We start from the raw sequence: 17,335 nt of genomic DNA, 5'->3' as shown, positions 1-17,335 counted from the left end.
TTCGGTTTTAATCCACGCAGCGCCGTTGCCAACGACGCTGTTCCACTATGTAAGGGCCTTCCCACGTTGGTGCTAGCTTAGCGTCATCTTGAGTTTTCTTCAAAACGAGGTCTCCGGGTTGAAAAGACGTGGGTGTACCTCGTTTGTCAGAAGATTGCTTCGAGGACACGCTTGGTAGGCCACACCCGATGGTCGCTAGGTCGCCGTTGCTCGAGGAGTCGATCTCGAAAGCCAGAATCGAAGTCATTAAGGCCCGATTCGACAAGTTCAGATCGGGTTGTCGATTGTCACCGGTGGGGATGACGGCTTCGTACATAGCGTAGAAAATGGAAAATGGTGACTTCGTGCTTGAAGCGAAGCCAGTCGCGATGAGCCCATAGTATATTCTCACCTAATTTGGCCACCGGCTTTTTGTTCTTTCAATTTTCTTCTTCAAATTCTCGAACGGCTTTGTTGTCCGGCTTCGCTTGTCCATTGCTTTGGCCGCATGTGGTGTGGAGAATGCATGAACGATCTTCCATTTGGCGTAAACTCTTTGATCGCTTTTTCCCTTGAACGGGAGCCATTGTCCATCACCGATTGTATGTGGTAAGCCAAACCGGGTGATGATATGAGTCCAAATGAAATTTCGACGTGTGATTCTTTGGCGGTGCTAACGGAATTGCTTCAACCCACTTAGTGAAGTACCGCGGGCAACAAGGACGAATCGAAGCGGTGCTCTTTTTCGAGGATCTAATGGTCCCATAATGTCCATGCCCCACATATGGAACGGCCAAGGGCTCGCGATGTTAATCAATTCGCGAATGGTCAGATGATAATGGACCAAATGTTTGGCATTTGACACACTCGAGGACATACGCTTTAGCATCAATGTCGCATACGGGCCGTAGTACCCCTTGGGAGATCGCTGGGCTAATGATCGAGCTCCAAAGATGGTTGCCGTGACTCTCCTTCGTGAATTTTGGTAAAAAAATTAGCTGGCCCTCGCCCGGACCGGGTACATCTCGGGATGAGGTCCTCTTCATGGATTTGCGGAATAATCTGCCGCTCACCAAACAATAGCTACGCGGCTTGGTGTGGAACCTTCTTGGCTTTGGGGCTCCTCGGAGTGTGCCGCACTAGATGTATCAGATAATAGGTCTGATCCGTGATCGATTCGCCTGGTCTTCTCGAGAGCCGGGCACAGTCGCTAATTGTCAAGACTTGGTCCGCTTCGGTAGGCGGGTCGATCGACTACGCCGATAATCGGTTGTCTAGGGACCGCGGCGTCCGCGAGTGGCTAAGTATGCCAAGTTATCTGGCGTGATTCGGTTCGGCCACGCAAAAATGGTGTATCGTCGCTTCCGCTAAATGACGGAAGCAAATCGTTAACAACTTGAAGGTATTTAGAGAGGTTACGCCCGTAGTGTACTCTTTGCAACCCGGCGAATGACCCATTCTGCGAGTCACTAAAGATTTGGATCTCCTTTACTCCGAAATGGATCGGGCCAGACGCATTCCCATTATTAGTGCTTGCATCTTCGTTGTTGGACGCCATATAAGTCCTATATTTAACCCTTCTCTACCATAGCTCCTCGGGGAGACTAAAAGCGATTCCCATGCCACGCCTCCGTGGTTCTTTGGAACCATCGACGAGAGAGACCCTAGTTTGTTTGCATGCTTTCTTGGGGCGACCTCTGTTTCAGCCTCTCCCAATTAGGGTCGCCGACCGAAATCGCTAGGAAGTCCGCGAACGACCGACCCTTCTCGCGCGATGCGGCGTGGACGAAGTCCATGGTGCTCGCCCCAAACTCTTCGGCCCATATTGCCATCCTAGTAGTCTTTTTTTTCTTTGTGAAGAATCCTCTTCAAGGGGAGATCGGGTAAGTACTTTGATTGGATGAGCCCGAAATACGGTTCGAATTTTCTTGCCGAGTATAACAAAGCAAGGACCGCTCTTTCTATGTAAGAGTAGTTCTTCTGCTGGAGTTTGTGTCTTTGTCTTGCTTGGTGAAGTAGATCGGCTTTTCTGAATGTGTCGTCCTTGAATGGGGACCGAACCGATGGCGTAAAATCGGATACCGCCGGATAGAGCCCCGTGAGTTTCTCCGTCATTGGTTTTTGGCTAGGGCCGGGGTGTTATGGAGGTACTCCTAAGGGTGGCGAATGCTTGGTGGCATTGATCGTTCCATGACAATTTCCGCCTTTCTTTAGTATCCGTAAGAAGCGCCGGCATTTGTCCGATGCTCGGATATGAATCGGTTGAGTCGCGGCACCATACCCCATAACTTTTGTATCTCGTTTCTTTGTTTCATGGTCGGGCATGTCGATGAACGCAATTTGGTCCGATTTGCCCGATGCCTCGTCATGGTGACCCGATATCCGGAGAAATTTTCCGAGGACGCTCAAAAAGACACTTCTCCGGGTTCATTCCTTCATTCCAGTTAAATCGTAATCCGGAGAACGCTTGCTCGAGGTGAGTGAGGTGGTCACCGCTTTTTTTTTGACAACCATATCGCCTATGTAGACCTCCATGGTATCGCCTAACATGTCCCGAACATGTTAGTTACTAACCGCCGATAGGTCGCCTCGGCGTTCTTTAGTCCGAACGGGAGAACGTTGTAACAATAAATTCCTTGCTCAAAGATGATGAACGATGTCTTCCCTCGATCTTTTCAGCTAGTGGTATCTAATTGTACCCACTATAAGCGTCCATAAATGATAGAACTCGTGCCCACAAGTCCGGGTCGACTAGTCGGGTCGATTCTTGGTGGGGAAGCCGTCTTTTGGAGTTTCTTGATTGACGTTGGTGAAGTCGACGACAAACGGATCGTGCCATTCTTTTTCGGATCGCTACTATTGTTGGCGACCACCACACGGTAGTCGACCTTCCTAATGAAACCTACTTGTTTGAGCTTATCTACCCGGCCGCTGATTGCTTTTTGAAAGCCGTGAATGACAATCGCCTAGGGATTTGTCCCGAACTGGTTTGGCATCGGGGTCGACGTTTAACCGATGGCATGCAACACTGCAGGGTCTATACCGTGCACATCGATATCTCCACTGTTTAACACATCTTTATTCATGGACAGAAATTTTACAAGTCGAGCCTTGCGTGGTGGGGTCGAGGTTGGCTCCCACATAGACGAAGTTTAGGGTCGCCGCGTCGGCCCCGTGTTCACTTGCCGCTTGTCTTGAATCGGGTGCTTGGCTTTGCGCTCGGCGCCTCGAGGATTGTTCTTTGCGCACTCGCGTTGGTTCGCCGGTCGGGCCGGAGTAGTTAAGAACTGGGACGATTTCAGGTTACGGCAACAGGTCGGCGACCACCGCCGGGCGTGACAATTTTAAACCGGGTAGTTCCCCGCCATTCTTCCGTTGGGAAGGGAGGTGGTGATGGTATCACGAGACTTTGCTTGCTCGCGGATGTTTTCAAATGGGGCGACCTCCGTGATTTCAGGCCGCTGGCACCGCCGCTTTGGTAAAGTGGTCGAGATCGGGCCGGCGAGTGGAAACTCTTGTTGGAGCCCCGCCGCTCGCTTTTGTCAGGGCTTAGATTTCACTTCCGCCTACTAGATCTTTCGCCATTGTATAGTTGGTGGTAGGTTCGCGCGGTCGACGGAGATGGGAGGTTCCGTGGTTTTGTTTGTCGCGATGATCCGGTTACAATGATGGGCCTCGAGTCGGGTTGCTTCGGTTCCATCATTCCCTGGGCCAGGAAAACGGATGACTTGGTGCAACGTGGACGGAGACGGCTTGCAGACCGATGATCCACCGCCGCCCCAGGATAGCATTGTAGGACGACTTGGTATCTGGGATTGCGCCGCGGTTGAAGCTCGACTTTGTCCTCCCGGATCCCACCAAACGGGAGGATGATGTCTCCTATCGATCGGCCTCGAACCGCTGAATCCGAGAGAGGTGCAATGGGGTCTATGAAGACCGACTTTGGTAAGTTCATCTCTTGGATCGTGTGGTAGAACGAGAATATCGCAAGAGCTGCCAGGTCGATCAAAAACCGCTTTGACGGTCCGCCATCGATTTTGACGTGGACCACGAGTGCATCGTTGTGCGGGAGGCAGACCTTGTTGAGGTCGGCCTCGGAGAAGGTGATGTCTCCTGTTCTACGCCCTGAACTGCGTGGCATGGCTGCAGCTTGTGAAGAGAAATTGTATACCATGGAGGTATTTCTACGCCTATTTTTTTCCGTGAACTTGATCCGGAATCGTCTTGGAGAGTGATCATGTGGATGGTTCTATCGTGCTCGCGACCTCTTGACGGATGACGGCGATCTTGAGGGATGCGTTCTCGGGAGCGTCCTCTGATTTGAGGGCGACTTTGAGACCTCGATCGTCTGGGACGGGTGGGACTCGCTTCAGATCCCTCAAGGGCTATGAGTTTGTGGCGCAGTCGCCGCCACGTATATTAGTGATCGCTGATGTGCCCACTTCACCGTGTCTTGCAAGTAATGCTTGAGCCCCCAGCCAGACATCGGTTCGCGGGCAATTGGCGTGAAAAGCGCAGTAGGGCTGGTCCGGGCGACAGTAGGCTGCCTTTATCTCCGGGTCGTAGAATGAACGCACCGATCTTTTCTAGTATGTAACTAGGAGATCCGGGTGAGCACGGGCGTAATTCGATCATTTCTTGGTTTGGGTCCGGAGGTTGCCCTTGCCGTCGGTCGCTTTCTAGAGGATGATGCTACTGTAAACCTCTCCCTCTTCGTTTCTTCTTCCGCTTCTCGCTTCGCTTTTAACAGAGCCTCGGCAGCCTTTGATGTATTTATCTACTCGAGCGCATACCGCCAACGCTTCGGGTCTTTTTCAAGAGCGACCGTTAGGTGGGTCAAGGCGGGTGGCAGCGGTTCAGGAAAGCCACCCGCAAATGATTCCTCGAGGTCGCTTTCCATGTCCAAGAGCTCGCTTTGAATCGGCTTAATGAGTCAGTAGGTTTCCTCCTTGCCCGTGAGCGAAGCCGGAAGAGTGAATCGAGATCACCCTTCTGCGCCTCGCCAGGCACGCATCGGTTCGTTGTAACGTGTCGGTAAGTCCGCTCAAGCTTTGTATGGAGTCCGCTCGAGGGAGAAGAACCAATCGAGCGGGCCGGCCCTTTAAGCTTGCCGAAAAAGCCCCGCAGATCCGAGATGGTCGAACTCGGGCGCTATTTGTAGAGCGCGCAGGCTTTGAGCATATCGCGGCTATATGCCGGCCCCGGGCATAATGCGACCGCCATACAAAATGGGAACCGTGGTTGGACTAAACTGAGGGGAGATCTTGTGAAGTACTTCAAAGAAAGCAAATGGAGATGCACGATAGGTTTTCAAAGATTTTCGCACTATCCGGTGGAATCTTTCTTGACCGCATTCTTGTCGAGCCTTTGGTTTAGCTCGGTGATCCGCCGACCGACGCCGATGACGCCGCTCAATTGCGTGCTAGCTGGCTCGCGGTATCAACTTGTGTAACGAAGGTGACGCTTTGTCCGAGTTGGGCAATTTGTTCATTCATTGTTCCCAACCGGTCCGCCAAAGTGTGGAATTGAGCTTCGAGGCTTGCCATGCTTCGCGGGCTTGAGAATCTTTTTGTTTTGATTTTTGGATTCGATTTTAAAGTGGTTTGGTTTCTCAAGTAATCGAGACCACGACGGCGCCAATGTAAAGGTGTGATGTGATATTCCCTTACAAATAGTCTCGGGGACCGATATGGATGGATGGATGAGACCGAAGTTCGGCTTTGAGTTTAATCGCCTACGATCTTACTCACCTGGGTTCCCCGGGTCGAGTAGAATCGTCTGGCGTGAAGTTCATAGGAGTGGTATTTATAGAGATTGAAAGTGTATCCTCACCCTCCACGCGGTAAAGGATGTCACCAACGTGGGGTGTGGATCATGGGGAGCACGGAGAAATATCTACATATAGTCCATTGTGATGATGAGGAGTGGCGGTCAGGCGAAGTAGCTTCATGGCCGTGACGGATCTACAGCTTAGGATGAGTGCAAGTACATCTTCACCATGATTGCTTATGGATAGGGTTCTGTGGTCACCTTTCTACGAAGTTCGCATGATGGTGCGATTCGTCTGCGGGCGGCGATGTTGGCTCATGGATGCGACCTGGGACCATAGGTCGGTGCATTAGTTCCACCATGTTAAGCGCGTGCTGGATAGAGAATATCACCCCCCTACAACTTAGTTTGAATTGACCTTCCATACAAAAAAAATGAGCAGTACAAGTTACTAAGCAAGAAAGCTCTTTGCTGTTTGTTTACAGCTGAGTAATGATATAACACTTTTATTTGGTCATGTAATCATGTTACGTACAAATTTAACATGTACTTTCAAGCTGAAATTGATTGAAGTGTATGATGGATATATAGTTTGCTGCGCTGGTGATAGGGAAATCAAGTTAGACCATCTAAATAGTTAACATTATCAATGCAGGTTACCTTGCTCTTGGAAACATGGGATGGTCTCATTCATAATTAAGCTAGAATAAGGATGGCGGAGAACAGGGATGTTTCGAGGTGTTATACTGTATGTTTCTGCATCTTAATTTGTTTTGAACTGGTAGTGAAGTTTTACCGGCCTGAACCTGCGTCCCTTTTGATAGGATTTTAGTGATAGGATTGTGGGGACACCTTCAATTCTAGCTGCATGGAACCTATTTTTGTTCTGAACTACTCTTTTCTAGGTTAGATGAAAATGCTTACATACAAACAAACAGTGTGACTGCTGTAGCAAACTTTCCACCAGCTCAATTAGCTGAATCAAAATCTTATTCGAATTTAATCTAAAACTATTAAGATTTTTTTAGTATTACCTCCCTACTTAGATGAGTTAATTAGATTTCCCCAGTAGATGGGAAATTAGGTCTTCTTCTCGAAGAGTCTGTAAAACACGGCCAACCCAAGAATAACCGCTTTTTTTAAAATAGTAGTTGGCCGTGTTTGAGACCCTAATTTCTCCGTCTATTTTGGGGGAAATCTTAATTGGCTCATCTATTAGGGGTAATACTAGTTAACCCAAACTATTATCTCCAATACATTTAAAACTTATAAACAAACATTCCCTAATTTGGCAATAATGTTTTATGTTGGCTATCTTTGATTAGTGGTTACCAATCTTTTAGCACATAGCCAAAGACGACGCCATATTCCACGAGTACAAGTGCTCGGAGTTCCAAAGAACAACAATTCATTTTTGCGTTCGTGGTGCAGCCATTGTGTTGAGAAAATGACCACTTCTTGACCACTCACATCCCGTGCAATTTGTGGCGGAGTGGGGCTTTTTACATCTATGCTTTTTCCAAACGTCACCCGCTCATAAGACAAAAACGACAATGCATGATAAATGATATTGCAACAATCAGCGACAAATATACTTTTTTATGAATGATTATGTACTTCCGAAACTTCTGCTTTTCTTTATTGCCTTTATAACAGACTTTTGCTGGTTTCTTTTGCACCAAGCTAGCTAGTCAACTAATGATTTGGTACTAGCTTAATTGGCTTCATAGTTCAAACGCCAATGTAATTTTGTTTTAACACTTGAACCCATCATTCTAAACAATTTCTACCTCCTGTACACTTGCTAGGATCTGACCTCGCAAATATACTAGTCGTACATTATGGAATCTAGCCAACTTGCTTCTCTCATGTAACAGATTACTAGAGTCGCTGAATGGGCTGCATTAAAAAAATACACATTCTGTTGCAATTTTTCATTATAAATAGCGATATCGACTGTAAAAGATTTGAACATAAAGACCTGCAGGTTGAAATGACTTCTAAAAGGGTATCAATTCTATTCATAATTTTAGCAAGGGTATTATTATGTTCAAGTATTCACTTGGAAGCTCAGCTTCAGGTTGGGTTCTATGGAAAAACATGTCCGCTGGCTGAATTAATAGTGAAAGATGAAGTGAAGAATGCGTTTCTCAATGATAGCGGGATTGTTGCTGACTTTGTGAGAATGCATTTTCACGACTGTTTTGTTAGAGTAAGTAATATTACTTTCACTAGCTTGTTTTGTTAAAAACTCCATTACATTATGTAGGTCTTTGTCCTTCTTGAGATGACTAAAGTCACTCTTGTCTGTTGATAGGGTTGCGATGGATCGGTACTCATAGACTCAACTCCATCCAACAGGGCAGAGAAGGATTCCATTGTGAACAATCCTAGTCTAGAGGGATTTGACATCATTGACAAAGCCAAGGCTAGACTCGAAAATCAGTGTAAAGGAGTGGTTTCTTGTGCTGATATTATCGCTTTTGCAGCAAGAGACGGCGTCGAACTAGTAAGGACGTGTGTGCACTGTTATTTCCGTGTGTGTGTGTGTGTGTGTGTTTGTGTACACTTTCTCACTGCTGAATATGTCTCCCTTCGCCACACAGTCGGTAGGGCTTGGCTATGATGTCCCTGCGGGAAGAAGAGATGGAAGAGTTTCGTTGGCATCAGAGACACTAACAGAACTACCATCTCCGACATTTAATCTCGACCAACTTACCGAAACCTTCAAAAAGAAGGGACTCACTCAGGAAGACATGGTTACACTCTCTGGTAACAACTCCACGTCATGGGATAAATATATAGTTTACAAATTAACAATTAAGCCCTAATTATAACAGAGCAGATGATCGACAAGTCGTGTAGTAAATTAATATAACACTGCAGAAATGTAGCGTAAACATGCAATCAACAATCATAAATTACATGGACAAGAAATTAGCACCATGAGTTAACTTTAATTTGATAACTTAAAATCATAAGAAGAAGCATTTTTTAGAACCTCGTGGGATAGCCTCATATAGAATTATACTTAACTGGGAATATTACAGCGGCTTGAAAGTTGATGTACCCTATAAGTTTGCCTTCTTGTGATCAATCAACTATACATACAATTACCTCACTCTCATTCCCCATATTGTTGTGATGTTGCTTATGAACAGGGGCACATACAATTGGTAAGGCGCACTGTACTTCATTCAGTAATAGACTCTACAATTTCAGTCCGACCACAAGCCAAGACCCAAGTCTGGATCCCAACTATGCAACCCAACTTAAGCAACAGTGTCCAAAGGACAGTAACGATCCCAACCTGGAGGTTCCAATGGACCCAACTACTCCAACCATAATGGATAAGAACTACTATGTGAACATTTTAGCTAACCGTGGATTGTTTACTTCCGACCAGACGCTCATTTCCAACCCAGATACTGCTCAGCAGGTGAAGCAGTATGCAAATGTCCCATTTCTCTGGACTGGCGAGTTTGCAGAAGCAATTCTAAAGATGGGGAAGGTGGATGTTCTGACTGGTACTGCAGGGGAGATACGCTTGAATTGTAGGGTTCCTAACTGATGGCCAAGTGAGCAACTTAAGTGCTGCACTTAGTATGTATGCTTGCTGTTTTTCGATACTAATCAGAAAAAATAAAATGTGTTGCCCTAAGGCACCATTGCCGGTTTTCTTCGTTTTTTTAGGCCACAACTATATTTCATTAATCAGAGAAAGTACCACCCATTGGCAACTGGGATTAATAAGGCCCCTGTGCATAAATATGGCCAGTGATCACCTCGAGATTTCAAGCATTACGTTCTGAGATCAACACCAGTTTGGTATCCTCGCCAACTCAGATCTACGGTAATCAGTTTTCATTTGATTAATTCCAAGCAAAAACCACTAAGCCTATTCAGCTAAAATTTGTTTTTAAGTTTATCCAGCTAAAATTTGTTTTCAACTATACTTAAACAAAGTACTAATAACATTAAAGAATCATTTACAACTATTCAGGTATCAAGTAGTTCAATCGCCAGACGTCCCAACAAAAGAATGGGCTCAGTACACAGACTACAAATTTGGATGCCAAATGAACTTGGCATCACGAAACTCTCACTGATTTTCTTGTAAAGTACAAAGCTACTCTTTTTTTATCTTCAATGCAAATATGAACTTTGCACTTTAGACAGTAAAGAATTTCCGCTCATGCCTAGGAGGAACTTCGTTCACTTTGACAAGTGGCAATAGTAGAAGAATGGCATTTACAAGCACAAAAGTTTGTTTTCAGCTGAAGCACTCTAAGAACTCCTTCAAATATTTGTCCCTTTTAAAGAACCTTCACTTTGAGGGACTTCCTAGGGGGGCATAAGAAGAGCATTTGGAGATACAGGGGCACATAGAAACTGTACTGGAATAGTGGAATGAACCAAGTTACATGAAACATGTACTTTTGTAAGGATGCCTTACAAACACGGGAAAATCAAACTCATTCAACTCTTTTTCTGCATATGGAAACGCACTGGTCTGCTGATGCGTTTATTCGTTATATTTTTATTTGATGGCCACAAACGCGCAAAATTGTCATGTAAACAGCTAAGTTACCTCCAAGTCAAACCCTGCAATATAGAAATGAAGCTGCAGCAATCAGCTACAAGATATTTGATGTATCTTTGTAGTGAATGATCATGTATTTCTGTAACTTCTCATATTGTTTATTCCACCGTTCCCTGCCTAACAACTAATATTGGCTTCTTTCACACGAAGTCAACCAATGATTTGATATATTGGACTCATAATTCAAACACCAATATTATTTTTGTTTAACACTTGAACCCCACTAATCTAACCAACTGTCCTTTCTACCTCAAACACGCACTTGCTTGGATCTAATCTCCATTAATCAAGCTAACATTATCCACATCATATCCCATAATACGTTCTTCTTTTAATTATGTCACTAAATCCATAAGTTCACTCAATGAGCTGCATTAAAAAACTAAACTCTGTTAGATTTATTGATTATAAATAGCAGTAGTGGGTGTAAAAGATTAAAGAACAAAGACTCGTAAGCGAAATGACATTGAATAGGATATCCATGAGACTGGTATCTCTAGTTATGGTCTTATTACATACAAGTGTTCAGTTGGAAGCTCAACTACAGTTTGGTTTCTATGTAGGAACATGTGGGCTTGCTGAATTTATAGTGAAAGACGAAGTGGAGAATGCATTTACTAGGGATAAGGGTGTGGCTGCTGGCCTTGTAAGAATGCATTTTCATGACTGCTTTGTTAGAGTGAGTAAATGTTATCCTAGGTTGTTTTACATACTTTCCCTAGAGCTCAATTTTATGTTGTCTTTGGGACTCTTGACAAGTACATGACTAAAGCCATTCTTCTTTGTTGATTTATAGGGTTGTGATGGATCGGTACTCATAGACTCAACTCCATCCAACAGGGCAGAGAAGGATTCCCCTGTGAATAATCCTAGTCTACGAGGATTTGAAGTCATTGACAAAGCCAAGGCTCGAATTGAAAATATATGTAAAGGAGTGGTTTCTTGTGCTGATATTCTTGCTTTTGCAGCACGAGATAGCATTGAAATAGTAAGAACATTCTTTAGAATGTGTGTAACGTGTATGTCTGTCTCTGTGTGTGTGTGTCTGTACTTTCCTAGCGTTTGTATATACGTGTGCACTCAGACAGAGATAGAGGACATTCCACTGCTAAACGTTTCTCTTTGCCACACAGACACAAGGGCTTGGCTATGATGTCCCTGCAGGAAGAAGAGATGGAAGAGTATCGTTGGCACCAGAGACGCTAACAAACTTACCAGTTCCAACGTTTAACGTCGATCAACTCACTCAATCCTTCAGAAACAAGGGACTCACTCAAGAAGATATGGTTACACTATCTGGTAAAAGCTCCATCTCAAAGGACAGATATTTTGCCCAACTAAAAACACTGACTATACAAACACATTTTAGAGTCTTCTCGAACTTGTGAAGGGATGCCTACGCCAGTGGTAAAGTAAATGAATAACCATGCAGAAACGTAGAGAATAGATCACGTACTTGTCTGCAATGGGAAAGAAATAAATTCACTGAAAGCAAATAATCTTAACATAGAATGAGAGGGAAAATCGAGAACTTCTGTTTTAAAGCTTTAGGTAAGAAATAAAACTCAGAAGCCACACAAAAATACTCAGTGATCTGCTTTTCACAGATGAACAAATGAATCCTGAATTTCCTGACACAAACTTGTCATAAATTGAAGTACAGAAATGAATTTGTTTAAAACTATTTGCAAAATGAGTAATCTCCAGTAACTACAAATTTTACGAAGCAGGAGCATTTTCTGTTTTGAAATTCATCCGTTTCACAATCTACTCTGGTTACTCAAAGTTAATGTACCTTTTATATTTACATTCTTATGATCCGCCTACTTCACTCAATTATCGCACAGTTGTTCTATATCAAGTTTTCTAATGTTGCTTTCATTTCACACAGGAGCACACACGATTGGTCGGTCCCACTGCACTTCATTCAGTAGCAGACTCTACAACTTCAGTTCAATGACAAGCCAAGACCCAAGTCTAGATTCAAATTATGCAACTCAACTTAAGCAACAGTGTCCACCAGGTAGTAATAATCCCAACCTGGTGGTTCCAATGGACCCTGCTACTCCAACTATCACAGATGTCAACTACTATGCCAATATTGTGGCCAAACGAGGATTATTCACTTCCGACCAGAATCTCATTTCTAATCCAGATACTGCTCAGCAAGTAAATCAGAATTTGGGTAATCCGTTCCTCTGGAATAGAAAGTTCGCAGAAGCAATGGTAAAGATGGGTCAGGTGGGAGTTCTGACTGGTACTGCAGGAGAGATACGTTTGAATTGTAGGGTACCTAATTGATGGCAAAAACAATAAACTCACGCGTTCCATTCATTATGGATGATTCTTGTTTGTCATCCCAATATGTACTAGTTTATATGCACAATAAAACGTTGTGCCATAAGGCACCATCAGTTACTTTCAACTTTCAGCTACAGCTAAATATTATACACCAAGACTTACTCTAAAACATCTACCGTGTACGTTCAACTTGAGATTTCTATGTATCACAGAAAAGTTCACAAATTCTAAATCCATGCAACAATGGGTACATACTAATCAGTTATAATTAGATCAATTCCATGCAAAAACTAGCAAGTCTTTGGCCTCTGCAGCTAAAATTCGCTTTAACTACTCATACAGAGTAAAACCATAGGAAGAATAATATACATGATTCAAATATCAACTGGTCCAATGGCCACACGTTTCCACAAGAATGAGCACAAAATCACAAAGTACATAAATAGTCGAGGTGGTCATCCACTTATTAAATCTAAAAATCGATATCAATTCTGGGCATGCTAAACCATCGTAGTATTGACAAACCAGGTCAATACTCTTTACTATATGTCTCATCAGTTAAACACTTGCACAATGTGATCTGAAAGCAGATTGCATCACACAACACAATAGAATAAGGAGAGCAAAGTATACCACTTGTAATAGAGAAGCAAATTATCAGATTGATTAAAGTGAAAGCAAAAACTCAATGTTTAAAACACCCATACGGTGGTCAAAATCTAGGGAAAGTCAAAGAGGGTGAGAAAATGAAACTAGAAAGCTGGTCCCTAAAATAAATCACAGTAAAATGGTACCATTAGTTTCATAATCAAATCAGTCTTGGCATCGAATGCAGTTTGATCAAATGAGACCTAAGTGGTGATCTCCATAATGGCACTGACGATATCACCATCATGGGCCTTGAGAGCCTTAACAGCCTTGCCTCTTGATACACCAGCTTGTGTCATCACCAAATCAATGTCTCGGGCCTCAATGCCAGTCTCATCAACCTCCTCTTCCTCTTCAGCCTGTGCAGCAGCTAGAGCAGATACATCTGACTTTGCCATAACAGATGACATGTCTGGCATCCTAAACTGTTGGGCAGCCTGTGTCTGGAGCTGAGAACTCAAGTCCTCAATCTTTGCCTCTCCAAATATGACATAGGTATCAGAATTTGGGCTCTTGAACACATCAGGTTTAGAAATGGCAAACAGTACCTGAATACCAAACAAGAAGATGGTGAGTCACCTATCTTACATATATATAGCTGAAAATATAGCTTCAGTTAAAATTCCACGAAAGAAGAGAATATGTAAAATCAACCCAGTGGGTATTTAGTTGAGGCTCTGATGATGACATTATGAGCTGGGATGAGATGATTATATATAATGGTTTTTCACTGAATGCTCACATTTTTGGTCCTCTTGATGGTAACTCTGCTAACACCAGTAACAGATTTCATCCCCAGTTTCAGCATTGCCTTTTTTTTTTTTTTTTTTTTTTCTCACTCCTGCTTTGCTTTGAGTTCTCATTTCCGCCTGCACCTTGCTCACCTAACACAACGTTCAAGAATCAACTATGAGACAAATCTTTAAAAAAATTAAAATTTTATGGTAATGGGACACAATGACTATTTAAGACAATAAAGAATACTAACTGTATCTGTTTATTTATCAGATACAACCATACAATTGTACAATAATATTTTATTAAATAAGACAAAACAAGTATAGAAAAGACGACTTGGTAAAAATCTGTGAATGAACAAATGATAATAGATATTGTATTAGGCAGAACTCACTATTTACCAATAGTTTCCAGAGAATCTGAGTCCAACCTACCCCAATATGTAAGGTTGCACGGTGATTCATCCGCAAAAGCAATATTAAGCCACACTTCAGAATCTGACAACTACCAACTACGAAGAACTAACTGACAATGCAATCCATGAGCGGCCATGAAGACCCCGGTACTAGCCCAAACCTAGCCCCACAAATCAATAGCAATACTAGAGGTTGTGTCTCTAACTCTCTATAGCCCTATGGTAGCTGTGGTAACCACCAGGTACCATCATGAAATGACATTTGCACCACCGCGGGAATTCATTTTTCGCAATCAGTAGACACCATCGTGAAAAATTCATGAAGACCTTTCACCTCATAACTGAAATCTTTACCTTTTAATACATTTTGATGAGGCAAACTGGGTCATTTTTTTTCCAGGTTGACCATGATTCATGAACATATATCGCGTGACTCACTCAAGCTAATAATAAAGTTCTAAAAAGAAATTCAGATATAGATTAACATACAGACTTGTTTGACATTAAGGAAACCATGCCATGTCACCACTTTTGGGCTTTGGGCCCAAATCACTCTTTAGCCATTTCATTGATAATTAATAATTCAGAAATTATATATATATATATATATATATATATATATATATATATATAAAATAAAAAATTGTCCTCTCATATGTATATCAAAACAGGGCAGAATTAAACCCAAATCTTATTTTGCATGGACTCTTCCAAACGAGTGGCACAGCCATGTCTACTCCGACACGATAACTGACTCAATTTTTGACACTTCAAATCCGTTGTTTTCTAGTTGCAACATACAAATGACTTATAAGAGAATGCTAGATCCCAAAAATGAGGTTTTCTTCGTAACAGGTATACTCCAAGATTTAGAAATCTCTAATCGTAAATCATTCGATACATATCAAATTAAACCCCATCAGCTGTGCAGTTTATATTCGATACAAATGACTTATATTCGCATTCTCTCGTCAGCTGTGCAGTTGAAGCGCCGCTTAATCGGCACATAAGCGCTATAAGCTATTACACCGATCCGATGTGGTAAAAAGTTAGAGGTCTGAGCGGGATTGAAAAATCGGTTGATTTGTTCCGCTTAGTCGGACGATTTCCGATAAACCGGCTTGTGTTTTATCATATATATTATGGCTTAACTAAGGGGTCTCCTATTAATTCCGATTAATCCCCGGTTAATTCTGATTAATAGGATTAATCGCTATAAGCTCTCGGAGCGACTTGCTCCCCGATTAACGCTTAAACTGCACAGCTCGTCAGTAATGACGCCATCAAAATGCCCCTGTTATTCAGTGGCTAAGCTAGTATTAAACACGATCATGCATGATTCTACCTTAGTGGAAGGATCCAGATTTTTAGCATCTTCCATTCTTATTTTTCAATCGGTAAGCTAAGATTGAACTTAACCAACACTCAAATATAACTTTCCCATGATTTGAAACTCCAGAAAGAATAAAACCGAACTCTTGAACAATCGACATTTACATCATACAATCATAATAATAACAAAACCCCTCTTAATTCTTACCATACATGCAAATGGCCCAATGGGGAACACTAAAAAACCCATTAACACACATCAGTCCATCGCCCAAAACACAAACAGACAAAAAAGTTACCATCTTCATCGTCGTCTTCTTCGTCACTTTGATCCTCATCATCGTTAACATCTTCAACAATGGGTACATCACTCTACACAAATAAAAAAAAAACCATCCATATAAATAAACAAAAAAAAAAAAAAAAAAAAAAAACACAGTATAAAAATACAATATGCGTATATTACCATTTGGTCCTTTTGTTGTTCTTTCAAAGAAACAAGCTTCTCCTCTTCTTCAACAACAACGGGGCCCGGCATTTTTTATTTTTTCGCTTGTTTTGAGAGGAGAGTTTTGAGGTGTTGCCTGTGTGTGTGAACTGTGAAGAGTGTTTCTTTGGATAAAACATTTTTATTTATATATATATATGAGTTGTTTCGGTGCTCCTTCGCTGTATTTTTGTTTTACTGCTCCCTTTTTTTAAGGTTTTAAAATTTGATATGATATGATATATAGTAGGGGTGGGCAATGGGCCGGGTCGGGCTAGCCCGGCCCTAAACATTTAAAGCCCTTAAGATATTAGGGCCGGGTCGGCCCGGCCTTAAAGTCAGCATAGGGCCGGGTCGGGCCGGGTCACAAGTCGAAACCTCAAGCCCTGACCCTGACCCTAGCCCTCTTTAAAGGCTTTAGGGTCGGGCCTATATATTTTCTTTTTTTTTACTACATCAGTTTTAAAACTCATTTATATTACAAAATGTATGATAATCTATAAACTCAAAGTTCAACCAATCTAGTAATAATCCTATATAAGTCAAAAATTTAAAATGCACATCCACAATCTAACGAATCAAGACATCGAGAGTTGAATTTGTTCTTCCTTCCTCAGACTTCAAACCTCACTAAAATTACATTTAACATTGAAATACATGACAAATAATTATATTGTCATTTTAAAGGAATAAGTAATATATATAAAGAATAAACATAATAGTTTTGGTTAAGGGTCATGGAAGTTGTTAAACTATTTATAATATCATAAATTATTTCTATAATAGATTCAAACAAATATAATATTACCTTTCTTCTAATTTAAAAGTGATTCAAGCTTTGTATATGGAAATGAAAATATTGGCTTTTGAACAGTGATGGAGAAAGGTTTGAGATTACAAATGTCATTTTTTCGACGACAAAGGTTGTTTTGGTTTAAATGTTGTTACAAATGTCCGCTCGTATTTTCTTTTAATGGTGTGGAAGGAAATCTTTTAGCTTTAGACTTGGCTTGGATGTGAATAAAAATATAATTTATAAGAAATAAGTCGAAAAGAAAATGAG

At 42.3% G+C, this 17,335-nt stretch overlaps 3 protein-coding genes across 3 annotated transcripts; 2 read left to right on the top strand and 1 right to left on the bottom strand.

The window, feature by feature from the left end:
- Window positions 1-7,473: 7,473 nt before the first annotated feature.
- On the top strand, window positions 7,474-9,433 carry LOC147496018 (peroxidase 5-like). Its single transcript, XM_086567099.1, has 4 exons — window positions 7,474-7,960; window positions 8,066-8,257; window positions 8,355-8,520; window positions 8,910-9,433. The coding sequence occupies exons 1-4, from the start codon at window positions 7,643-7,645 to the stop codon at window positions 9,317-9,319; spliced, it is 1,086 nt and encodes a 361-aa protein (XP_086423225.1). The 5' UTR covers window positions 7,474-7,642; the 3' UTR covers window positions 9,320-9,433.
- A 1,206-nt stretch (window positions 9,434-10,639) lies between these two features.
- On the top strand, window positions 10,640-12,776 carry LOC147496017 (peroxidase 5-like). Its single transcript, XM_086564802.1, has 4 exons — window positions 10,640-11,030; window positions 11,148-11,339; window positions 11,485-11,650; window positions 12,243-12,776. The coding sequence occupies exons 1-4, from the start codon at window positions 10,812-10,814 to the stop codon at window positions 12,650-12,652; spliced, it is 987 nt and encodes a 328-aa protein (XP_086420928.1). The 5' UTR covers window positions 10,640-10,811; the 3' UTR covers window positions 12,653-12,776.
- A 490-nt stretch (window positions 12,777-13,266) lies between these two features.
- On the bottom strand, window positions 13,267-16,403 carry LOC147496016 (nascent polypeptide-associated complex subunit alpha-like protein 5). Its single transcript, XM_086564803.1, is given in 5 exon segments — window positions 13,267-13,848; window positions 14,043-14,132; window positions 14,135-14,184; window positions 16,085-16,157; window positions 16,252-16,403. Coding segments are annotated over 5 exon segments (630 nt in total). The 5' UTR covers window positions 16,324-16,403; the 3' UTR covers window positions 13,267-13,503.
- Window positions 16,404-17,335: the final 932 nt, after the last annotated feature.

This window comes from Coptis chinensis, chromosome 6, assembly GCF_015680905.1.
Source record: "Coptis chinensis isolate HL-2020 chromosome 6, ASM1568090v1, whole genome shotgun sequence".
NCBI lineage: Eukaryota > Viridiplantae > Streptophyta > Magnoliopsida > Ranunculales > Ranunculaceae > Coptis > Coptis chinensis.
Note: the sequence above shows the minus strand (reverse complement) of the source record. Positions and strands in the feature narration are given on the sequence as shown.